Source organism: Danio aesculapii, chromosome 1, assembly GCF_903798145.1.
Source record: "Danio aesculapii chromosome 1, fDanAes4.1, whole genome shotgun sequence".
In the NCBI taxonomy this organism is placed as follows: Eukaryota; Metazoa; Chordata; class Actinopteri; order Cypriniformes; family Danionidae; genus Danio; species Danio aesculapii.
In genome coordinates, this window is record NC_079435.1 from 19,761,937 (window position 1) to 19,788,616 (window position 26,680).

The following is a 26,680-nucleotide window of genomic DNA, read 5'->3' on the forward strand; positions in this document are numbered from 1 at the left end:
GACTTCAGATGCGACACAGTCTTATGTAGTGGTTTTCTCTGGAGACCAGGACTTCCCTTGATTCAGAGAGCTAATCCCCTTCTAAAATGTGTGCCACAACACTAAAGTGGAGATCTGGGCCGAACAATGCCTTTGAATATAATCTGAAGCCACCGCGTCATAATTCTGTTCATTACTGAAAGCTTTGCATTACTTTATTTTAAAAACATTATGATTTAAAAGCACTGCATCATACAGCATGTGCAGACATTGCAAATGTTTACAAGGAATCACTGTGCATTAGACACTAAAAACATGTACCTTTAATATTATCTGACTAGATGGAGATTTTGCCCATTGTACACTGTGATTTTCTGCTAAATTAGACGTCCAATTGCCCAAAATGTTGACAAAAGTCATTATTTATATGCCACATCCCATGAAAAATGAATTCTTAAAAATGTATTCAATTAAATTCAAGTTTATTTGTATATAGCTCTTATCATAACAATTATCGTTCCGAAGATTTTTTCAACACATTTCTAAACATAATAGTTTTATTAACTCATTTCTAATAACTGATTTATTTTATCTTTGCCTTGATGACAGTGAATATTATTTGACTAGATATTTTTCAAGACACTTCTACACAGCTTAAAGTGACATTTAAAGCCTTAACTAGGTTAATTAGGTTAACTAGGCAGGTTAGGGTAATTAGGCAAGTTATTAGGCTGCGGAAATAGAGAGTAAAGGACAGAGAAATAGCATTCTATTATGCATTAGCAATTAGCGAATTCATTATCTGTTAAGCAATAACTCTACATTAATAAACATTAGTAAGCCGTTTATAACTGCAGCTCCAAATGCTTTATTCTTGACTTACAAGCAGATGTGTAATGCGCTTAATGTTTGTGTTTTCATGCTTTGTTAATGATATATTTTTCATTACTAAATTAATTATTGCGTTATTTACGAACCAGTTAGTTAAGCATATTGGTGTTTTTTTAAAGATCATTCAGAATGCAAAAGTAAATGATTAATACACAATTCAAATGAACATTTATATTTGAAGAGTTTAGATGCAAAAACCTCTAAGTGCCATCTGAAATTACCATTGAAAATGAGCATTTTTCTCAGACTCCTATGTTTATGTTCAGTTATTTCATTTTAAATACCTTTAAAAGAGTGTATTCTTGGCCATAAACTTGAAATTACTGAACCTACACACAGGGGCCTGATAAAAAAATGCTCAGTTTTGAAGGAAATTTCAAACGGTTTTTAGAGGTTTTTGCATCTGGACTCTTCATATCTTATTGTTCAGGCATATACTAATAGTTAATTTGCATGTTAATAAATGCTTTATTAACTCAACTTCATCCAGTTTTGTTACCTAATCTAAACTGAGGACTATTTATGCTTTTTTCAGTGAAAAGTGTAAGTCACATAAACTCAAGTTCGCTACTGAATGAGTCCATCATGATAATGCCGCTTTGCTAGTGTTTTTCAACGCTTTTACGGTCTGTCTAACATTATAGCAGATTGATGTAGTCTGTGAACAATATTCCCTGAAAACTAACTGCAGAATAAACATGTAAAAGTAGATGACCCTGCCAGTTCAACTAATCTCTCCAATATCTCCAATTTCGGTTGAAACATTTTGTCAGAAAAACTACAACCTGTGCTTCATCTTTTAATAATACTATGAGACATGTTTAATTTGTACAAAAAATAAATGGAAGTCTTTATTAAACTCTCTCGTTATCAGTTAATAAACATTGTTTTAACATTACACTTTCAGGCTTGTAGCCAGCTTATTGAAAGGAGGGGTTATTTTTTTTCAGAAAAACTGATTTTTTTTGCAGTTATTCACCTGATTAATTATTCATTTTTTAATTGAGGTATAAATATTACATTTTAGTGACATATTAAGAACTCATTTTTGCTGAATTATCTTGGATAGTTATTATAACTACACTTTTTGATGTACCAAAAATATATCCTACCATTTTGTCAAAATGCTTTATTTACACATGAGCACATAGAAATTAGAACTTAAGATTCTTAGAATAAAAAATTGAGAAGTTCAGATGCCAAAACCTCTAAATGTCATGTAAAATGAGCATTTTTCTCAGCCTCGTATATTTATGTTCAGTTATTTTACTTTAAAGGCAATGGAAAGGACATAGTCACTATAAAAATAAAATCACTTTTAGAGTCCACACACCGGAGTTGGAGAAAAAGGCAAATTTTAGAGGAAAATTTTAAATGGTATTTAAAGGTTTTTGTATCTAAACTCTTCAAATATGAAAATATAGTTATTTTAAATTAAAAAAATTTTAATCATAATTTTTTGGGGGAAATCTGTTAAAACTTGATGTAAATTAAAAACTGAAGCCTACTGGCAAATAGCAAACTGGCCAGTGCATTCAACCTTCCTCAGTGAGAATTTGACCATTTGAATAAGATAAATTCAAATATGATAGTAATAATCCAACTTTTGGTCTTTCAAACCACCTGAACCCCCTTGGCTACGCGCCTGACTATTTAATTTATTATTTACTATTTACTATTAAATTTACTATTAAACTTATTATGAAATTATAAATGTGCTTATAAGTCAAGAATAGAGCATTTGTATCTGCAGTTATAAACTGCTTATTAACGTTTATTAATGTAGAGTTAATGCTTAACAAATATTGATTTCATTATATGCTAATGCTTAATAAATGGTTCATAGTGTGTATAGTTATTATAAAGTGTTACCATGAAAGCTAATCCTGTTACTTCTAATAATATCTCCCAAGGGCAGCATGTATGTTGTGAATAGTAAAGGGCCTAAACCCGATCCTTGAAGCACTCTATACTTCACTGGTCACTTTATATTATAAATGGGTAATAAATATTGTTGGGGAAATTTTTTGTTTCTGTTTAGTTACATTATACGTCCAATTGATATTAGTAATGCCATTCGTATTTATTTGTTTATTTGAACATTTTAAAATAGTTTTACTTAAATATTTGAGTTCCACAGATCCACCTATTTACACCCTCTAATGTAATTATTATTTTTTTTTATTAATTTCCTTCAATTATTGTATTTATAGTTATTAAAATTAATTCATGTTCACAATACAATCTAGTTAAAATGTAAACCTATTTAATTTAATTTATAATTGAATTATGCATGATTAAGTTGTTTTGGTTTACAGTTTTTTTTCTTTTTATTCTTTATTCTTCTTTTTTTTTTACATTTCCAAAGGGATTAATACTTAGTGTTTCATGTTGATGGTAGATATAAATCTTTAGTTGATTCAAGTAGAGCCAAACTGTTTTGCTTTCGCAAAGAGAGATAAAAACAGCCCACCCAATATACTAAAAATAAAGCTCCCAAACCTCCCTGAAAGATCTCCCACTATAAGCCAAAGAGCATTATTTTTACAGTCCCTTAATATTTTTTGTTCTCTTAAATATATCTGCCAAGTATTTTTAAGATCTTTCTTTTCACCCTTCTGCTCAGGAAATTGCCAGTTGCACCGCTCATATTTCGGAATCGAGCTCATGAGGTTTGTATCAAAACCTGCCTGTGTACCTCCAGCTCTGGAATATTTTTATTACTTTCTCTCTCTGTTCTGATATGACCTCCACCAGAACCTGCCTTTCATTAATGTCCACTCTCACGGCATGGTCATTCACCTTACGTCATTCTCCAACCGCCCCACACCTCACCCAGAAAAAAAAAACACGCCTTTCAGCAGGACGTTCCAGAGGCCTGTCCATCCACTCCCATTTAAGAAACTCCTCGCTGCCGAGTTTGCTGTGTTTTTTAGACATTGGGGAAAATTAAGACAGACGATTATTTGAAGTGGCAGGGCAGTGCTGTGCAGCTGGAGGCCCGCAGTGAGTGCTTTCTTTTGTCTTGAATGGAGGATTTATTTGAGTTGTGCCAGAGCCAGGGATGGTGAGACGGTTGAGTAAGCATTTCTTGATTCCTCCAAGGGAGAAATAGCGAGAGGCGCTAGTCGGTGTCGAAAAAGATCACCAAGAGAAAAGTCTGACATCTGTTTTTTTTATCTACTACACCAGTCAAGTGGAGAGAGAAAACGAGAGAATCCCCTCGTTTTCTTCTCCATCTGATTTTCTTTTGCGCTTCTCTACAAGTGGAGGTTGCTATAGGAGCAGCGCAGAGTCAGATTGGAACTTCCTCATCAGTAAGACCGCCTGCCAATCTTGCGCTCTGAAAGCAAGTCTGCTCTTGCTGGAGAAGAATGAAATGAGCATAGCATAGACGTAAAGAGGAATGGATTCGCCAGTCAGAGCGTTGGGTCTCTACACGTTGGGAGCTGTGCCGTATAAGCGGACGCACATTGAGGAAAGACCATGAGTCTAAAAAAGAGGCTGTCTTTTAAAAGGGTCTGCTACTTTCATACGGTGAGTGGTGTAAAGTTGCTCACGGTTTTCTGTTCTTTTTTTTAATCTGTCTGCTGTCTCTTGAGTGTCTAGACTGCGATTCGTTTCTCTCTGCGAGGATGTTAGAGATGTCTCTTTTGTTGGTCTTTGTAAATGTCTTTTAGACCTGAGGAGGAAACAGAACATACATTTAACTAGCTCTGCTCATGACATATGTGTGAAGATGGATCGATTTATTCTGGGTTTCTGTCAAATGCTACTGTACTATCATCTGTCTGTCATAAAGAGCTGGTGCGGAAAGAGAACTTGTACATTCGCCAAAGCAAATAGGTGAATTCACTGGCTGTGAGTTCTCGGTTGGTAGACACACACAGCTCACTCTTTCTGTCCCGGAGAAATTTCACACTCAATACTAGGAGGTATTCACTTCAGGTTCAAACATAAACACTGGAATCTGTTTGTCCGTTAGCTGTTAGTCCCACGGTTTCCTGCCTCTTTTCAAACCTCTGTGTGTTAGGCGTGGAAAAAGCTTGTAAGTTTTCAAACACCTTGTTGGAATGTGTGTTTGTGGGAGGGGAGAATGGTCATCTAACATGCGTTTTGACCAACATTACAGAGAGCTGACATGCCTCATTTCACTTCAGGTTCTCCTTCTGTCTTTATTTAGAAAAAAAAAACTATAATTATAGTAATTGGTGTAGGATTTGTGTACACAGAAATGGCTGGTAAATTTCACAAATGTAATTATAAAGAAATTTTAATTGTTATCTTTAACCCTTAAAAGTATTCCTCGGGTCTTTAGTGATCCAGGACATTATTTATTCCCCTACGGCTAATTCTTTTATTTAAATTAGATGTCAATCTTCTTAGTATACCTCAGTTTGGCTATGAATAAAATTGTCTGTTATTGAATACTTTGTTTTTAGTTTATAGGGTCATTTGCGACACAGGATGTGTAATAGTTCTTTTTTCTCTCCTGCACAATAATTAAAGTCCCCATGAACCGGAAGCTGCGACCGTTCTTGTTTTCTTTGTATTGTGATGCAGGTCCTAGAGAAACGGAATTTTAAATGACACAACAGCAGGCGTGGCTTGTTTTTCTACTGTGAGATGAATGGATGTAGTAAAGAGGATGTTTCATTCAGAAAGATTGGGAAAAGGATTTGGGGAGAGTTATTACAACTTAACAGAAACCTCCTCCTCACCTTGTTGTCAAAACTGACAGCTGGAGAAGCGATTAAATATATTAGCCATGCCCAGTTCCTAAGAAAGATACATAATCTGTCAATTAAACCGACAAAAAAAAAACAACAACAGGAAGTGCATTTTCAGATTTCAATTAAAGATTAGAAGGGCAAACTTTTTTTTTTCTTAATGACATGTACAGATTAATTGTTCACCACAAAACTAGCAATGTGAGCTAACAAAATCATATAGTTAGTTTTGATTTCTTGGGGACTTTAAATATCTAATGATTCCATACGTGCAGTTCAAATCAAAGGAATCTGGTCAAAAAATGAACCATTCCAGGTTTCCAAATGAGTATATAATACAACTTATATAATTAAGAGAAGGTAGTTAAAGTTTACATAACCAATGATTGATCTTATCAACATACTTAAGTATCATATAACCTATTTTTTGATTACCAGACCAGTGGATTAGCGTGGCTATAACCGAGATCCGCGCATAACAGGGTTTTATGCATCGCCCAGTATACAATGCCAAGAGATTGACTCCATATGGTAACATAAACTGCACACACTTGATTATGTAATGTATAAAGTCATGGACGCGTGTCTCACATCACAAAGTATAACTTATCCTTCCATGCTTAATCGGTCATTGAAAGGTCTATTGATTAATCATTTATCGACAATTAATTGATGATGGAGTAATCGTTAACATCCCTAATATATATATTTATTATTTATTCTGTTTTTTTCATTTTTTTAAATTATTCTTTTCAGAATGCAACATTTATTAAATGTAAGAAATTGTTAAATTGTTACATAAGCGGACATAAGGCCAGTAGGGGTTACTTTTAATTTATATTTGCAATGTTTTCAAACACAGCTCAAAAAATTCAAATCAAATACTGGAGATGTTGACGAAGTATTCAGATGGTGATTTGGTGCTTTCTTTCTTAATATTACAAATGTTGAAAATGTAATAAAAAATGTTTCATGTTGTTAGGTGAATAGGAAGTTCAAAACATACAATTATTCATCAATTAACAGTTGCAATGAGTGAATAAAATCAAGCCCAGTTAGATTTTTTATGTAATTTTTTACTGCTGAATGTCCTGATTCTTATGATAAAAATTCAACATGTTATGCAAATACTGTGGAAAAGATTGTAGAAGCTGTTAAATATTAATGTTACATATTAATTATCTCTAATATTCAACTTTAAAAGCTCGAATCCTTACATATCTTGGCTACGTTAACATGTTCTAGCTTTACTTTCACACTCTGTCATAAAGTCATCCACATCTCAATGAATGCACATTTGAATATTTCACCATTGTTAACAAGCACTGAGGTGTGTGTGTGTATGTGGGTGTATATAATGTCCACATCCTTGTGTAAACAAACACACTTGGATGCACAACAAGTGATGCTTTGTATTTGATCATGTAGTCCTGCAGTTAAAATGTTAAAGCGATCGTTCACCTAAAAATGTAGTCTTTGAAGAGTCATACATTTTAAATCAGTGGTTATCGACTCTATGAGAGTTAAAAAACATACAGGCAACACAAAATTAATACCAGTGGCTTCTGAATACATTGAGGTCTAATGAAGTGAAACAATCGGTTTAGACAAGAAGCTGAATTTTATTTGCAACATTACTGCCTTTAATCTGTAGCTTTGGAGAAGCAACATTTTCTTTGGCCGTGTTTTATGGATCACCATGGACTCCACTTAAAATTGTGCTCAAATATTCTTTAAAGTAAGATTGAAATCTAAATCTACAGTATTTACTTTGCTCGCCACATTGTTATTTTTCAGGTGAGCAAAGAATTCATGCAAGCTAATCCACTGAATTAAAAAGTTTATTTTGATAATCTTCAGTCAAAATTTGAGCATGTGAGTAAGCGGCGCTCCTTCTCTGTTGACACCATTTTGACAGCTTCACACACAATATTCCTTACCATACCCCTTTTACCATTAGTTTGCTTTGAGGGAATGATGCTCAAAAAGTGAGCCCTACTCAATATTCAGTTTCAGTTGGAAGTAAATGAACCTACTAAAATAAAACTTTCAGCAAATTTATTCAGAAAATTCGGTCATCCGTTTGAGTATGTTTATTCTGTTGAACACAAAATTAGATGTATTGAAGAATGTTGGAAACCTGCAACCTTTGACTTCCATACTAGGAAAAACAAATACTACGGAAGTCAATAGTTACAGGTTTCTGCCAAATACGTTCTTCTGTTTTTCTGTAAACTATCCCTTTAATATTCAGTATTCCTTATCATTTATATCTTGGATGACCTATGGGTGAGTAAATAAACATCAAATTGTTGAACTATCCCTTCAAGGCATGTGTTTTAAGAGGAATAGTTCAGACAAAATCATTAATTGATAATGGTTTTCGTTGCTACACTGTAATCTAGTTCAAGTTTGTGGATGTTGAGGTAAGGCATGCCAAGACATGTTGACTGAGTGATACCAACCTCATTGTTTTGCATGAGTTTTGAGAGCAAGTGATGAAAGTCATGGTTGTCACATTCTGTATAGGCAGTAATACACTTAATAAAATAACTCCTTGGAGGAACTCAATTTAATTGACGGCAGGATTTCCATCCAATAAATTTCTTTAGCACCAACTAAAAAAACTATTCACACAATTAAATGCAATTGAGTTAGTTCCACATGATTTATCAAATAAAAGTTGAAATACATTTGTATTTTTATTTAACTTAAACTCAAAGGTCTAATAATATCATAAATGTTTGTGTCGTACATTTTGAAGTCTCTTATTTGAAGTTATCCTAAATGAAACAAAAGCGCCATTTTAGGTATATTTCAGGAGTTTCATAAACAGTTGATTGAGATCTCAGCACTAATTTTAGGACAGTTAATGCTCACTGAGCAAAGCAACAAACTGCATTTTTGCTAATTAATCTGCCAACACCCAAAGCATGGGTGCTTCTGCATATCTCAGAACTGTGTTACATGAAAATCTTCTCAATCTTTAAACTAATGTGAAGATTAAACTCTAACAAGTCTTTCTATTAACTTTAAACACCTAAGATTACTTTTATTGTCAACATTTCCTTCTCTTAATTCAATCCCATGCAAAGCATGCTGGGAACTACAAATCCCCTAATCAGGTAGTTGTACTAACAGAATTCCTTCATGTTGTCCCAACACAAAACACTTAAATTAACTTAATGGTTTACAAATTTAAGTGGACTGAACATAAAACAAATAAATTGGCCCAAAAATGACAAGAATTGTGTTGTTTCAGCACATTTTAAACTGGTATTGGTAAACTGGTAATTTTTTTAAAACCATTTTAAGGTCAAAATTATTAGCCCCTTTAAGCTATATACATTTTTATAGTCTACAGAACAAACTATCATTATACAATAACTTGCCTAATTACCCTAACCTGCCTAGTAAACCTAATTAACCTAGTTAAGTGTTTAAATGTCACTTTAAGCTGTATAGAAGTGTCTTGAAAAATATCTAGTCAAATATTATTTACTGTCATCCTGGCAAAGATAAAATAAATCAGTTATTAGAAATGAGTTATTAAAACTATTATGTTTAGAAATGTGTTGAAAAAATCTTCTCTCTGTTAAACAGAAATTGGGGGAAAAAATAAACGGGGGGGGGGGGGGGGGGGTGGGGGGGTAATAATTAAGGGGGTTTAATAATTCTGACTTCAACTGTATATAAATGTCATCATTGGATTACAGAATAACACATAAAATGCTTAATGTTTGCCATTTGTTTTCCTACTTTTTTTTTTTTAATGAATGTTTTTTATTGAGTCTCTGTGTATGTGGAGGCAGGGATCCTACAGGTTTTGACTCAGCAGGAACATCAGGAATGTGTCTCATACAGCAAGAAACTCAGATCCAAACATCTGTGTGTGTGTGTGCGTGCGCGCGTGCGCGTGCGTGCGTGTGTGTGTGTGTGTGTGTGTGTGTGTGTGTGTGTGAGATCACAGGACATCCAGCTGCATAGAGTTGAAAGTATATGTAAACCCTGAGGTATTTATGGAGCTCTGCACAGTCTGTGCTCTGTTAGTCTGTGAGGATGCACAGCAGAAGGGAAGAGAAGGAAAACAAATTAAGTCACAACACCAGGGTCATCAGACTGAGAGAGATGCTGAGATGAAAGCACGGTGGAGTGGAATGTGTGTGATACTGATGCTTTGATAACTCATGTGGAATAACGAATTTATTTTTCTTAAGATGTATGCTCTCTAAATGCGTTATTAGACTGTGATGTGAGTGTAGCCGTGTAACATGAATTGACCCAACATTTGGGTTTGTTTATTAGTATTTTAAAGAACTACATAGACCTTAAAATAGGAATGCAGCTAAATTATTTGGAAAAATGCAAATTTTGTAAACTGAATATAGTTTTGTGTTTAGTTAGGTTTTGTTTTAGTTCTTAAGTAATTTTTGGACATCAATTGACCTAAGATTATTTATACTGTTAGACTTTTTTTTGTATTTTTGCGGTAACTTACTGGCAGTACTGTTGACAGCAATTTTCCACAACTGCCTCTTTACAGTAATGCCGAGTTCCAACTGCATGATTTTAGCCCGGATTTTGACTCGCAGACAGGTTTTGAGAAATCGCCAACAACTGTTCAAATCACAGGCAAATTGGTCCTCATTCACGCGAGTAATAATCAAACATTATGAACTATCAAAGAGACGATCTGAGAGAATAGCCGATCAGTCGCCGACACCTGTAAGATATTTGGCATGCCAAATATCTGGAGCTGTCGGCGATTGAAAATCAGCGATCACCTACAGCCAATGACAGAGCAGCATCCACTATTATGGGTGTCTGCAGGCCAGCTGGAGGTTGAGGGTTAGGTTAAAAGGGATTATTTTCTGTCTATTTGGACCCATAGAGAAAAAACTAATGAAATCTTGGCAGCAGCACCCATGTCTTTTTAACATGTCATCTGAACAATATCACAACCAGGTGAAAACAGAAAAACAGTTTTAGAGAAATTGCGAATTCCCTTTAAAGGCCAGGTGAGGAAAATAAGTGCATTTTCTACCCCACTAGCTTCTTTCTCTTTATGTAGTTACTAACAAAAAATATACGACGTGACCTCCATGCCACTTCTCGCGTGCGTTTGGTTGTGAGATGTAGTTTGTGTACCGAAACAAAGTTGTTGGTAATCTCCTATTGTAATGTCATACACTGTGAAACCCCCTGTCGCAGATCCATCCTGCAGTGTAATCATGCACAGCACAGACGGAACGCTACCCCAGATAGTCATGCAGTGTGAAAACATCTGTGACATGACTACTTTAAAAATCCTGCAGTCTGAACTCTGCGTAACTTACCTGTAAATGTGTTTACAGTAGCAGAACCCTACTGCAACTTCATTTTACAGTAAAATAGCCTTACCGCAATGTATTTTGATGGTAAAATGCCCTTTACCACATTTCAAATTGACAGTATAACATTTTTACAGTATTTTTACTGTAATTGATTTAAATTTTACACTGGCAGTACCAAATCTGGAGTATTCTAATTACAGCAGAATACTGCAAATTCCTAATATGCCGTACGTTACTTTATAAAGGTAGAGAGTACACTGTAAAAAACAGTGAAAATATTTTAAAATAACCCATAATGCAGTGCAAATTACAGTAGTGAAATGTAAAGAATGTATAGGTATTTTACTGGGCATTTTTGCAGTAGATAACTGTAAAGTCTAACAGTGTGTGTTTTTAAGAACGATATAGACCTTTAACTACTAGCATATCTAAGGGGGGAAAACTCTTCGTTTTGATCTTTGTGGCAGAGACTTTTTCTCTATCTTTTACTTTTTCTGGTTCATCCCATTCAAGGCAAAGCGTCATCATTCTGCCTCTTGGGCAAGGCTCTTTGCCCCAGGTTCTCCCCTGTTTTTCTGAACTGTGTTGACGTCATACGGAAGTCATGGAAAACTATATCAGCCCAAGGCTTGTAGCAGTAAATAGATTCTATTCTAAAAAAATTAATTGACCTCATTGACCGAACAAAGGGCATAAGCAGCTTCTGAATGCCTTGATCTTCTGTGCTAGAAAGAGTTTTGGGGTAGAAGGAAGGAGTCAGGAATGTGAGGGCTGGGAGGTTGGAATATAGGGGCTTGGAAAAGGCCACTTATATTTCAATATGTGGTTACAAGCAGCTCCACTGCCAAAAAATGAAGGAAACCCACTGGAATCAGAAGAGGAGGGGGGAGCAGTAGGGGTTAGAAACGAATATAAAAGAGATGAGTAAGAGTAGGATAAATGCTTCCATATATCTCTCTGAATTTTTAAGGAGTTAGGTTTGGACAGAAGAAGCATCCACACAGCTGAAAATCTGCAGTTATAGTCTTTCTACTGTATGCTTGACTTGCAGCCTGATTTTTTTGCTTTCAGAGGTGTTTCTAGATCTTGTATTAGTTTGGTGTCACGGTGATTCTTACCCAAAGTGCTTCATTCCACAGTTTTATTCTGAAGATTTTTAAAAGTTAAACACATACATACTTGATAGAATGCTAGAAATACTACAACTGATCTCAATATTATTGAAACATTTTGTATAATAGTGCTAATTTTGGAGAACTTTTGGTTATGATATGCTGGATAAGTTGGTGGTTAATTCCGCTGTGGTGGCCCCTGATGAATAAAGGGACTAAGCTGAAGAAAAATTAATGAACGAATGAACGAAACTAGGTCTTATTCTAGTTAGGAAGTTATCATTTGTTATATTATAAAGCATACCAACATACTGTCTTAATTATGCTTTTATAAACAAAATGTTTTGATTAATCACATTAGCGTAAAGAAATGCATGAATCACAAAAATGAGACCATATTCACACATACATACACATTCAATAAAAAATGGTGCATGAAACCTTTATATTACTGTTGGTCATTTAACATTTCTGCCACTTCAGATCTGTCAGATGTTAAATGTTTTGCTATTTCACTCTTACTTTGTTCTCTTTCAACCTTAAACTTGCACTGGAATTTGCAGCTTGCTTCTATAAATGAAAATAACAAACTTAAAAATATATAATAAAAATAATAATAATATAAATAGTATTAAGTACGTTTCCCATACAACGGCGTAACTCGAACTATCATAGTACGATGTATCGTGTGGGACGTGTAATTCCCGAAACCTCTGTCGCAGATCTATCATTTGAACCACATTAGTTATAATGTAAAACGCCCAAAATGATGCTCTAAATGGTGGAGTAACAACTTCTTCTGAAAAAAAACTCCATTTTTTTTTGTGCAAATTATATTGTTTTACATGCACACGCGTTTAGTTTTGGTAAAAACAAGCACTCATTTACCTTATTAATTAATATACAGTACGTAAACGGCACATATAGAGCCTTTGTTTTCTTTACAAATATTATTGAGAACATTACATATTCTATTCTAAAACATAAAATCACTTACAAAAATCTAAACCGTATTCTATTCTCATATATAAATCATTTAAATAAATAAATGATGAGGTTATTTATTAAGAAATTAAATTTAATATTTATAGTTTATTATGAAATTAAAAAAATTCTACTTTAATAATAATAATAATAATAATAATAATAATAATAATGGTATTATTATTAAGTGGGATATTGTTTATTTATTTTTTATTTTTTGAAAAGTCTACTTTTACTGTTTGGCATATTCAAGCCACTGCATGTTCTAACCAACAGGCCCATGTCATAGGCATATAGTACAGATACTTAATAATTAACTATAAATTAATATAAATTAAATTTTTGTTTTCACAAGCTTCGGAGACTTAACATAAATTCTGCATTTAAATAATAGGTCACCTATAGCTTTCGTCATGAGCCACGGCTGTGTTCAAAATGGCATAAATGTTTTCAAAGTGCACTTGTGCACAATTGTCAACATGAAGATCGCTAAAACTGAACTGTAATAATATTTTGAAAGCAAATTACACCCAAGCGGGGCGACACAGTGGTGCAGTAGGTAGTGCTGTTTCCTCACAGAAAGAAGGTCACTGGTTCGAGTCTTGGCTGGGTCAGTTGGCGTTTCTGTGTGGAGTTTGCATGTTCTCCCTGCGTTCGCATGGGTTTCCTCCGGGTGCTCCGGTTTCCCCCACAGTCCAAAGACATGCGGTATAGGTGAATTGGGTAAGCTAAATTGTCCGTAGTGTATGAGTGTGAATGAGTGTGTATGGTTGTTTCCCAGAGATGGGATGCAGCTGGAAGGGCATCCGCTGCTTAAAAATGTGCTGGATAAGTTGGCGGTTCATTCCGCTGTGATGACCCCAGATTAATAAAAGGACTAAGCCGAAAAGAAAATGAATGAATGAATGAATTACACCCAAGAGAGATGACTTTAAATGTTTTTTTTAATCATTCCTAGTTTAAATGTTGGAATGTTCTAAATGAATAGGGCATAGGGGGATAACTGGGAATAGAACACAGCCAAGAACTCTGCTTCTAACTACAGCTCAAGAGGTATAGTTGCAAGTGTACATTCGTTAAAACGGATGATTTGGTAAACGCCAAATCAACGAACTATGTCTGTAACGACGCAACTTGCGACCTTAGTTGGCTAACGATGGTTTTCAGAAACGCACCCCTGGCCGATTCAAATGATAGTTTTGTTACATTAAAAATAGCCTTTTGACTCCTGCACTTGTAAATGCCTCATGCAGTCCTTGTCAACATACTAAAACAACTCATCGATTAACAGGATCTTGTATTTTTAATAAATATCTTAATGAGGGACCATGGATGGACACTGATGTAAAAGAAGGTTAGGTGATAAATTGTAGAGCATAAAACAAACTTTTGACACTCTTGTGTTTATATAATAAAGGCTTCTATGATTTACACCACAAAGTCATCCATGATGGTAATATAGTTGATGTTAGACACTAGAGAACGTGTCCTTGATGTCACTAGACCAATATAATGAAGTTATAGGCTATGCTCATGTCAGCCAAGGACAGATTCAGCTTTTGAGCCAGACTGGCATTATATAGAGAATTAAATGGTCAGTTCACCCAAAAATGAAACATACTCACTATTTACTCACCCTCAAGTGTTTCAAATCTTCATGAGTTCCTTTGTTGGGTGGAACACATGAAAAGAATTCTGAAGAAAGATGAAAACCTGTAAGCACTAACATCCATACTAGGAAAAACAAATACTATGAAAGTCAGAGGTTACCAGTTTACCAGCTTTCTTCAGAATGTCTTCTTTTGTGTTTAGCAGAAGAAAGCAAGTCAAACAGGTTTGGAGCAGGTGAAGGGTGAGTAAATGATCAATTTGGGGTGAACTGTCCCTTTAAAATATTCTTTGGATATTTGTTCAATTTCAAAATACTACTGGTTTGTACAAAGCCCAACCTGTTAAACTGTTTCCTGAGCAATACCCATGATTATCCAATCCATGCACGCCAAATTTGTAAAGCTTTGTTTTTTTATTATTATTATTTCCAGTCCATGGTTTTTTTATTTCCAATCCGTGCACTCTAAATTTGCAAACCTTTGTTTTGTTTTTTGTTTTTTTTGTTTTTTTTATTTCCAATTCATGTACTGTAAACTTTAGTTTTTTTTATTCCCAATCCATGCGATCATATTATTTCCAATCCGTGTGCTCATTTTTGTAAACCTTTTTTTTTTTTCAATCTGTGCACTCATATTTTGTAAACCCTTGTTTTTTGTTTCCAATTTGTGCACTCATATTTTTTTAACCTTTTTTTTTTTATCTGTACATATTTCATGTGCATGCATTCGCAATCCAGTCACACAGATTTTTAAATGTAGTCAATAAATCAAATTGTCCTAATTCAGAAATTTATTCTCATCATTTGTAACGGGGTATAAGGTGGAAGACAACGACATAATAAGAATGATAATATAAGGTTTTAATATTTTTCTATTAGTATACTACAGTACTTTGTTTCTCTTAGTACTTGAATAAATGCTTCTTCAAACTGCAAATGAGTTTAGACCTACATGAAAAAACTATGCTGTTTTAGAATCATAAATAGTAAAATATTGAATTTATGTGTTAATGTAGGCTATAAACTAGTAATAAAAACTAATTACCAATGCTAAGTTTTCTGCGGGTACATACACTACCTCACAAAAAGTCTTGTGGCCTATCCAAGTTTTAGGAACAACAAATAACTTCTAGTTGATCATTTGGTATCAGAAGTGGCTTATATGAAAGGCAAAGGCCTCTATTCTGCTTATTTTACCAAAATAAAATATGATTATGTCTTGATTTTTAACTATTTATTTAGGACAGTAAGGTCTGATTTTGCTTAGACAAAAGTCTCGTCACTTAACAGAAATAATGTACAGTCTAGAATATATCGTCATGGTGCAGTGGAAAAAGAATTCATATTATGTATGACTCCCATAAGCTTGGAGGACTGCATCCATACATCTCTGCAATGACTCAAATAACTTATTAATAAAGTCATCTGGAATGGCAAATAAAGCGTTCTTGCAGGACTCCCAGAGTTTATCAAGATTCTTTGGATTCATATTCAATGCCACCTCCTTCATTTTACCCCAGACATGCTCAATGATGTTCATGTCTGGTGATTGGGCAGGCCAATTCTGGAGCACTGTGACCTTCTTTGCTGTCAGGAACTTTGATGTGGAGGCTGAAGTATGAGAAGGAGTGCTATCCTGCTGAAGAATTTGCCCTCTCCTGTGGTTTGTAATATAATGGGCAGCACAAATGTCTTGATACCTCAGGCTGTTGATGTTGCCATCCACTCTGCAGATCTCTCACACACCCCCATACTGAATGTAACCCCAAACCATAATTTTTCCTTCACAAAACATGACTGATTTGTGTCAGAATCTTGGGTCCATGCAGGTTTCAATAGGTCTTCTGCAGTATTTGTGATGATTGGGATGCAGTTCAACAGCTGATTCATCTGAAAAATCAACCTTCTGCCACTTTTCCAAATGATCCACTAGAAGATATTTATTTGTTGCTCTTACATGACGATAAGACTTTTGTCAGGTAGTGTATATTGATATACCTCCGTTTGTTTGTTTTTACTGTAAAACTAAAAGGATAGCATAGTATTTTTAATATAGTTTATCAGTTCATTAATTAATACAACAGCATGCTAGCATTCATTAATAAATAAATACTATATACAGTATAATACACAACTTGGTTCATAAACACTATTGTAGGCTATGTACTATTTATTACTATGATTGTTTATCATATTGTTTATCACACTTAAAGGTGCAAAGTGTGCATGAAATATGAATTTGTCGGTATGAGTTAATAAAGTTTGTTAAACCAAAGGGAGTAGTTTAAGTATTCGAGAAAAAAATGTCAAAACTGTCGACACAGATTGTTTTTGTTTTGTTTGTTTTTTTCCTCCTAGAGGTGACTTCCTGGGCTCTAGTATTAAATAACATAAGAGTTGATGATGATTTAATTGCAAGGTCATGTAGGGGAAAGGAACTGTTGTAAATCCAGCATGTTTGTTTGTGTAGGGAGTTTAATGGAAACTCTTTTCATCTTTCTGTTTATCCGTCCTTATACCAGCAACACAACATGGTTATTTTATATTCCTCTTCCCCATGACTGTTTCTGGATTGTGCATGGTTTAGACATGGGCCGGTATAAAATCCTGATGGATAAAAATATCACGGTTTCACAGTATCACGGTATTGTGATTACTTCTCTAAAATATGTTCTTTTTTAAATGTCTGGTTTAAAAACAGCAACTTTCTTCCCTATTAAACACAATATTTTTTAAGAAACATTTCAAATGTTTTAGAACAATAAACATGTTAGGCTAAATAATTCAAAATAAATGATTGAGTTTTGCTGTCTTCATTAGTTTCAAAAACAGATTTCTTTATAATAAAAAGCCAGCTTTTGATATCTATCTTTTCTCTGGGTATAACGTAAGTTTCTGCACTATTTAGCTCTATATAATGCATGGATGTTGGTTTATAAGTGATTTAATTTTCAGATGTTTGCTGAATCGTGGGCTGACCTGTAGCTTTTGATGTGGAGGGTCTTTTTCTGCTGCTGCCATAAAAAACTAAATAAAATAGTCGCAAAGAACACACACAAAAAAACCAATCTAGAAACGGTATAACAGAAATTTTTGGCGTTTTTAAAACCTTGTCTTTTCCAAAACCATGTAAACTTTAAAACCATTTATTGTCCCATGCTTAGCATGGTTAGACTTCTTTCAGTCTCCACTGATTTTATTTCTATAGGCCTGTATGGAATTTACGATTTTGTTGTAAAAATATGGCAATTAGATGTTTTTTTTTTTTAATTCATGTTATTTTATTTATTATTTGCAAGTAAACTCTTGGTCTACAATATACATACAGTTGCAATCAGAATTATTAAACCCCCTTTGAATTTTTTTTCTTTTTTAAATATTTACCAAATGATGTTTAACAGAGCAAGGAAATTTTCACAGTATGTCTGATAATGTTTTTTCTTCTGGGGAAAGTCTTATTTGTTTCATTTCAGCAAGAATAAAAGCAGTTTTTATTTTTTTAAAACCATTATAAGGTCAAATTTATTAGCCCTTTTAAACATTTTTTTGATAGTCGACAGAACAAACCATCCTTATACAATAACTTGCCTAATTACCCTAACCTGCCTAGTTAACCTAATTAACCTAGTTAAGCCTTTAAATGTCACTTTAAGATGTATAGAAGTGTCTTGAAAAATATCTAGTCAAATATTATGTACTGTCATCATGGCAAAGATAAAATAAATCAGTTATTAGAAATAAGTTTTTAAAACTATTATATTTAGAAATGTGTTGAAAAAAATATTCTCTCTGTTAAACAGAAATTTGGGGAAGAAATAAACAGGGGGGTTAATAATTCTGATTGCAACTGTACATGTATAAAGATGATTTAAGTGTATTATTTGGGGTGGTGTAATCTGAATATTTTCAGCAGTTCTTCTAATTCTCTGCCTGTTGTGTCAGTTTATTTGTGTTGGCCTATTTAAAATTGTAATATTTATGGCAGGATTAATAATGCTATTATTAAGTTTACTGTAGAGTTCTCAGCTATATTCATCCATCCTAATTCTGTTTTTTTTTCCACCATTTTGTCAGAAAATGAGAAGAAACAACGATCACACTTTATTTTGATTGTCTGTTTGTTTAATTAAAGTTACATTATAACTAATTCTCTATAGATTATAAGTAGACAAGTAGATAGTGTTAGGTTAGGGTTAGTGTAAGTTGACATGTTCTTGCAAAGTTTCTTATAGTCAGTTAAATATCTGTTAAAGGTGCAGTATATTAACAGATATTAAGGCCCAATCCCAATTCTATTTTTGTATCCCTACCCCTAGCCCTTCCCCTTCCCCTTCCCCTTGGCCCTTGGAACAGAGTGTGAAGGGGCAGGGCTTCAAATTTTACCCCTAAGAAATGGGACAGTATGTTGTGGGACTGCTATACAGGATTTATTTTTATGAATTATAGATAGCAAAATTTAGCGGTTCTTATCTTAGGGGTTTTTTTAAAAGCATGACGGTAAAACACGAATGCCGATATATATAAATTAAAACATGCTCAGTGTTTCCAGCTGTGGCAGCAGGCCTTTTTTACACAGATCTACCAACTACCTGTGGCGTTATTTCAATGACAAATGTCGTGAGTGCAGTATTACAAGTCGAGATCGCATTTATGTAATAGCCCTACACATGTGAATCTCTCTGCCTGCTCGCCGATTTCCTCTGCTTGTGCACAAAACTTCTTGCACGTCCCCTCAAATATACGCTGCTCAAGCGCAGATCTTCTTGTGCGCTCTCAAATAAACGCTGCTAAAGTGCGATTTAGTGCGTTTATCTAACAAGTATGTCTCCAACATTTATTAGATTTGCTCAGAATATTTATGAATGTCTCCAATAGACCTACAGAGCGGTATTAATGCGTCCTGAAGTAAAGTGAAATGGCTATACGTTGTGTTTGCTGGCCTCACGCACCTGTCAGTCAGTCAGCACGTAACCTTAAAGGGTTAAATAACGCCCAGCACTACTACGGTTACAGAAAAGTTGGCACTGTTATAATTCACTTACCTTTTAATACGTTTTGGTGTGATTATAACCCACTATTAAAAAAACCCACGACTGAATGTTTTGAATGGAAAGCTGTAATGTAGCCGTGGCGGGATCAATTTTGGCGTGGCGCCCCTCCACGGAAGAATGAATGTAGCGGAAATCATGATGCTTGTTGTAAAAATTTGTAATAATGACAAAAATATACTAATTTGTGCATCTCCTGACTTCCGCGTGCAGCTTTGCTGTCTTTGTAGCTGGTGTATTCTGGGAAATTTGTGGTCCTGAAAAATTTCAGTTTTAGCCCTTAGCCTTCAAGGTAAACAGAATTGGCACACCACTATCCCTTCACGTGAACGCGCAAAACAAGGGGTAAGGGGTAGAATTGGGATTTTGCCTAAGCGCACAGTCTACTAATACTCAAATGGACCGTCAACATACTGAAACAACAAATGAACTCTGTTGACATTTTTATTGCAATCCATGGCATTTAGAGTTGTTTTATTGGTTTCATTTTTGTTTTATGTGCTCCAGTTTGTGATATTTAGTTTTAGTTTTTTGTACAAAGAACATATTATTTATAAAAATATCTATCTATCTATCTATCTATCTATCTATCTATCTATCTATCTATCTATCTATCTATCTATCTATCTATCTATCTATCTATCTATCTATCTATCTATCTATCTATCTATCTATCTATCTATCTATCTATCTGTCTGTCTGTCTGTCTGTCTGTCTGTCTGTCTGTCCCTCTGTCTCTCTGTCTGTCTGTCTGTCTATATGTTTTTTGTCTTAAGATTAAGCATTTTAAATAGTCTCTAATTCTGTGTTTATTTATTTAAAAATACAGAAAAAATTGCAACCATTACTCCTTTGGAAATCATTGTTTTTTTCATGATTCTGTGATAAATTCTTTGACAATTTAAAAGAACTGCATTTTTAAACAATGTTTCATTAATAAACAAATATACTGTCACGTCTGGTAAATTTTTATGCATTCATGTTGTTTAAAAAGACTTCACAAATTAAAATTAATTTATTTATTCATTTAAAACATCTTCATCTTACTAATAACAACCTTTTGGAATAGTAGTGTATATAAAAGTAAAAAGTCCTCGATGTAAAACATCACTATTTGTAGAAAAACGTCTCTATTTAAGCTCACGCCTTGGATAATTTCATCACTAACTGACCTTTGAGCCCACATCTAAAGGAAATCACTTTGGCTCTCTTCCATTACAAACACTTTACACATCCTCTCACCCGAACGCCACCGTTATGACTGTAAAATGCATCATTTGACACTGCAATAAATGCATCACCACTGCAATCCATTAAATCATTAATAAAATAAAGGTTCATTAACCAAGTCTGAACTTTCACAACTCTTTCTCATTGTGTAAAAATGATATCATTCAGTATTTGTAATTTAAGGGGGAAACAAGTTTGTCTCTTGCATAATGGCCACTAAAGCACTATCTGACATGCTCAGGCAAATTCAATGTGGGCGGGGCTGATGTGTCAGTGGGTGGGGCCTGACAATTCAAGCTGGCTGGAATGTACCTGATGCATCTCATTATTGGTGAATGAGTGAGGAGGAGGCGTGTGTGTGAAACACTGTACCAGTAAAACAGGAAGAGCTGGTGTGTGTATATCATGCCACCAGAGCACCCAGCAATGTTGCAGACTTCAGTGTGTGTTTCTGTTGGCGAAGAGAGTCACTCACACATGTCTCTCTGTGTTCTCTTGCAGTCTGCAGCTGTCTCCGATGGTGGTGAGTAATCAGTATTTCAATATTAAAATCTCTCATGTCCTGTCTGTTTTCCTGCCTTCCTTTTATCATATTAGTATCTTTTTCTGTACTTAATCATTTCATATATGTGTCTTAATTAGATTTCTATGCTATTTAAATGACTTCTTGTGCTCAGTTACTGTACTAAACCCCTACGTCATCCCTTTGTTCTCTTTAAAAAAATCTAACTATTGTGTTTCTTTGCTGTGTTCTCAATGCTAATGCGGTTTTATATATATATATATATATATATAAATATATATATATATATATATATATATATATGTATGTATATGTGTGTGTGTGGATCTATATGTGTGAATCTGAAATAGATGGAGCTCTATCCAAATGAAGGAGAAAGCAAACACCGTTTTGGCTGTCTTTAAGTTGTGTGATCTCATGATAAGATTGGCTTTCTGTTCTTTCTCTGCCATCCACCCCCAAATCCAGCTGTATTACATTTTTATTGGACGAATGTAGGTAAACTAGCAGTTATAAGTCTTACCGGGAGTAAATAGTGAATAAGATCAGTTACAACATGATTCGTGATCAATTTCCTCTTCCCTCTCCACACATATTTCATAACAATGTAATGTGACAAATGATATTCTAATGTTTCATTGCATTCCTCTTTGAGCCAACCAAGCTTCCCCTTTTAAAACAAATCAACACACTGTATAATGACTGTACAGTAAGTAATGTGTAGTCTATGATTCATCATCGGGTCATGATGAACTCACATTTTTGGGCTAAATCTCTGTGTTTCATTAGGATTGAACAAACACTAACTCTCCTCGGTCCTCTCAACACTCCAATTAGCATGTGTGAATGTGCTAGGGTTTCTGCGAATGTTTGCTTAACGCTGCCGGTTAGAGCCGTAGATCTTTCAGCCTTACGCATAACAAAAGGAACTGAGGGACAAATGTGTGCATGCAAAACTGTGAAGAGCTGTTGCTCTTACTGTCCTGTAGTATTGTTTTTTAATGTGTGTGTTTGTTGCATGCGGGCACACAACAACCGTGAGAGAATCTGGATTGAGATCAGCTCGTAATTAAGCAGGTCAGACTGGCCGGATCAGCGTTCGGATCTCTTAGAAACTGCTCCAGGATCAATTCTAGTCATGGCAGGATGTCGTAAATCTGGTTCTGAGTTAAAGACCACTTGTAATGTCAAGTAACACCCATCCATCTTGAGATCAAAGTGCAAATCTCAGCAGCCTTTCATTTTCTTCATTATTCTGCTTTCTGTTGACTTGAGCTGTGTTTTGGTAGACATCTCTGCGTTAGTATTATAGGATGGAGTTGGCTTTGCTGAAGACAGGACGTCTATATTCATGATCCTCTTTCTTTATTAATCTGGATTGATTCATTGTTTTAAGAAATGCTTTATAAATACAGTGGAAAGGGTTATTAATATTCAGCAGCCATTACTCCAGCTTTTGGTGTCACTAGCTCTTTTAGAAATCCTATTTATCTACAGTTGAAGTCAGAATTATTCACCCCCTTTTGAATATTTTTTCTTTTTAAATATTTCCCAAATGATGTTTCACAAAGCAAGAAAATTTTCACAGTATGTCTGATAATATTTTTTCTTCTGGAGAAAGTCTTGTTTGTTTTATTTCGGCAAGAATAAAAGCAGTTTTTATTTTTTTAAAAACCATTTTAGGGTCAAAAATATTAGCCCCTTTAAGCTATATATATATATATATTTTTTGATAGTTTGCAGAACAAACCATTATTATACAATAACTTGCCTAATTACCCTAACCTGCCTAGTTAACCTTATTAACCTAGTTTAGCCTTTAAATGTCACTCTGAGCTGAATGCTACTATCTTAAAAAATATCTAGTCAAATATTATTTACTGTCATCATGGCAAAGATAAAAGAAATCAGTTATTAGAAATGAGTTATTAAAACTATTATGTTTAGAAATGTGTTGAAAAATCTTCTCTCCATTAAACAGAAATTGGGGGGAAAATAAACAGGGGGGCTAATAGTTCAGGGGGGTTAATAATTCTGACTTCAACTGTTTATTATCAATGTATAACAGTGGAATGTTTCCTTAATATTTTAGTTTTATTCAGTGCAGGGATTTTGTCTGGGTATTTTTATGAATATATAGTTCAAAAGCACTGCATTTTAAACCAAATTCTTTCAATGTGGTGTAAAATAAAGTATTTTTAATGTGATACGTTGATATAAATCAACAAAACATTGTTAAGTAGTTTGACATAATCTTTTTATAATTGTTTCCAAGGGGAAAATGTTAAAACTCTGTATTAATAACGCTTGTCTGGTAATTCAATGTCAAGTGCTGTGCAGTTATTAATTGCGCTGGAAAAATAAAGTTCCATAAAGAGTACTTCTGTAGACCCTCATGACAGTAAACAGGTAACAGTTTTTATTTAAGAAATGGTATTACATTTCACAAACATTTACAAAGAAATCACATTAGAATACATTTTTAAAAACGATTTTCTTGTGAAATGGATTCTGATAAAATTTTTCTGATACTTCAATTAATATATATTTATAAGAGAAAGCAAGGTTAGTTGATGCTGTAAAAGGCAATTCTCTGTCACAGTCCAAAACTATATTTTGAGTCAACATAAACAGTTGAAGTTAAACCCCTTGAACTATTAGCCCCCCTGTTTATTTTCCCCCCAATTTTTGATTAAACGGAGAGAAGACTTTTTCAACACATTTCTAAACATAATAGTTTTAATAACTCATTTCTAATAACTGATTTATTTTATATTTGCCATGATGACTGAATAATATTTTACAATATATTTTTTCAAGACACTTCTATACAGCTTAAAGTGACATTTAAAGGCTTAACTAGGTTAACTGTTCAGGTTAAGGTAATTAGGCAAGTTATTGTGTAACGATGGTTTGTTCTGTAGACTATTGAAAAAATATATAGCTTAAAGGGGCTGATAATTTAGACCTTAAAATGGTTTTAAAAAAATTAAAACTGCTTTTATTCTAGCCGAAATAAAACAAATCAGACTTTCTCCAGAAGAAAAAATATTATCAGACATACTGTGAAAATTTCCTTGCTCTGTTAAACATCATTTGGGAAATATTTTAAAAATAAAAAAAAATTCAAAGGGGGTTTAAAAATTCTGATTTCAACTGTACTTATATTAATACATAAAATAAATGTGCTTAACTACAGGGTTGTTGAATGCTATGTCTGATTGGTTTATAAAAATACTACAGTTTATTATTATTAATACGTTTATTAAGTATGTCAAAAACACTTTTTTGAATAAAATGGACACTAAATAAAATAAAGGATTATTATAAAGCATTCTATACTATTCTATATGACTGTATATTAATGTTGCCAAGGGACAATGTGAGACATCTGTGAAATATAATCTTTATTATAATATTTTATTATAAATGTTATAATTTTAAAAGTGGAACAATAAATCATAATAGATAGTTTAGAACTTTTAACATTTACCACAATTTAAAACTTATATATTATTTAATTATGTAAATCATGAAAACCCTTTAAACATTTATTGATTTTTAATGCATGCATTGTCATGACTTACACACATTTTTCATTCACCTATTACACCAGGAATGATAGCCATTTTATGCAACGCAATCCAAAATTGTCCCATCTGTTTGTGTGTGCATGTTTGTCTTCAGCCATAGTGCTACTGGTTAGCTATGCTGATCCAGCATTAATATTGCAGGTTTTTGCTACCTCTACCGTCTAAGTTTCCCTCCTCTCTCTGCTTTCAATAATTGATCATCTGCCCGTTCAGAGCTTTGTGCACAGGCCACTATCTGTTTACCCCTCCATACATGCTTGTAGTCCCGTCGCGGTGTTGTTTGGATAGTTGCTCATAATGTTTGCGGCCAGCATGTACAGCAGCTCCATGGACAGTTTATCGGCTGTTCGGCCTCTGCTCAATGGCAGTGGGTTTGTGTAATGTGGGGGTGATGGATGTCAAAGCCTGGCGTCCAATTGGCATGAAATATCTGGTGAAGTGGCATCACACTGGCTCGTACCAGCTTTACCCAGGTAAGAGTTCATGCTGATTGCGACACGTGGCCTGCTGCAGGATCTCTCTGAATGTTAACCTTTTCGATTTATTCGAAGTGTTGTTATAATTATTTACATTCAGCTGCGCTCAAAGTCATTTGTGTAGTTTAGCCATTGCAGTAAAAAGTCAGTACGTAAGTCAGTAAACAGACTACACAAACTCTTTGCAGTTTTATTCTGCTTACTGGGGATTATTTAAGGAATAGTTAATTATTGGCACTCTTAAACCAGAATACACACAGAATAGAAATGTCATTTTCAAAAATGTTTGTTGCTTTTGCCATTCAGAGGTTCATAGTATCTTGGATTACTTTTATATTTATATTATTTATTTATTTATTATTTATTTTATTTACTTTTATATTGTTTACGCAACTACAAGCTGTAAAATACTTATTAAAAACTGTATCTACAATTCTATATTTTTTCTTCACCAGATAAATTAACAGTACGTGAGTTTAAAGCAACATGTTGGAGAGAAAAGAGTGCCTGTTTAAATTATTGGGTGAACTGTGCCTTTAAAGAAGGATGTGTATTTGATTACAAGTGCTCACCAACCATTAGAATCACCCAGCTTCAGAAAAGCAGAGCTTCAGAGTATCAGATGATTTAAGAAATCAGGTTGAAGGGATAGTTCACTCAAAAAGGGAAAACTTGCATCCAAGATGTAGGTGAACTAGATTTTTAGCTCAAACACAGTTCCTTGGTGATTTATAAACGCCACATTAAGAGTCGAAAATATACAGAATATATGAGTACACCCCTCACCAATCTCTCTTTTAAATTCATATTTTTATTAGGAAGCTATACAATATTATATTTGTGCATGTACATAAGATTAGTCAGTACTGAAGCCAAATCTGGAGCTTATCTAACAAAATAACTTATGGTAATGGTTCAAAAACTAGTACACCCAAATTTATGTTATAGAAAAATAATTAATAGAAATTTTAAAAAGAGGAAAAATCAAGAGAAGCAAAAAAATGTAAACATTCAGTAAAATTTTTGTAAGTTGTCATTTATTTTACATTATTTTGCTTGAATTAATTTTTTTTTAATTATCTTTCATTTTCTAAATATGTTTGGTGACTAAAATATTATTTAAATAAATATATCTGTTTAATAAATGCACAAAAATACATATACACTGAGAA

General features: G+C 33.9%; 1 protein-coding gene across 4 annotated transcripts in view; it reads left to right on the top strand.

Moving 5' to 3' along the window:
- Positions 1-26,680, top strand: part of rgs12b (regulator of G protein signaling 12b) — a 95,273-nt gene that overhangs the window by 35,066 nt on the left and 33,527 nt on the right. For all 4 annotated transcript variants that reach the window (XM_056456899.1, XM_056456892.1, XM_056456907.1 and 1 more), the window contains exon 5: positions 21,418-21,439. In XM_056456899.1, the coding sequence (XP_056312874.1) occupies positions 21,418-21,439 (22 nt within the window). The remainder of the gene's footprint in view (positions 1-21,417; positions 21,440-26,680) is intronic.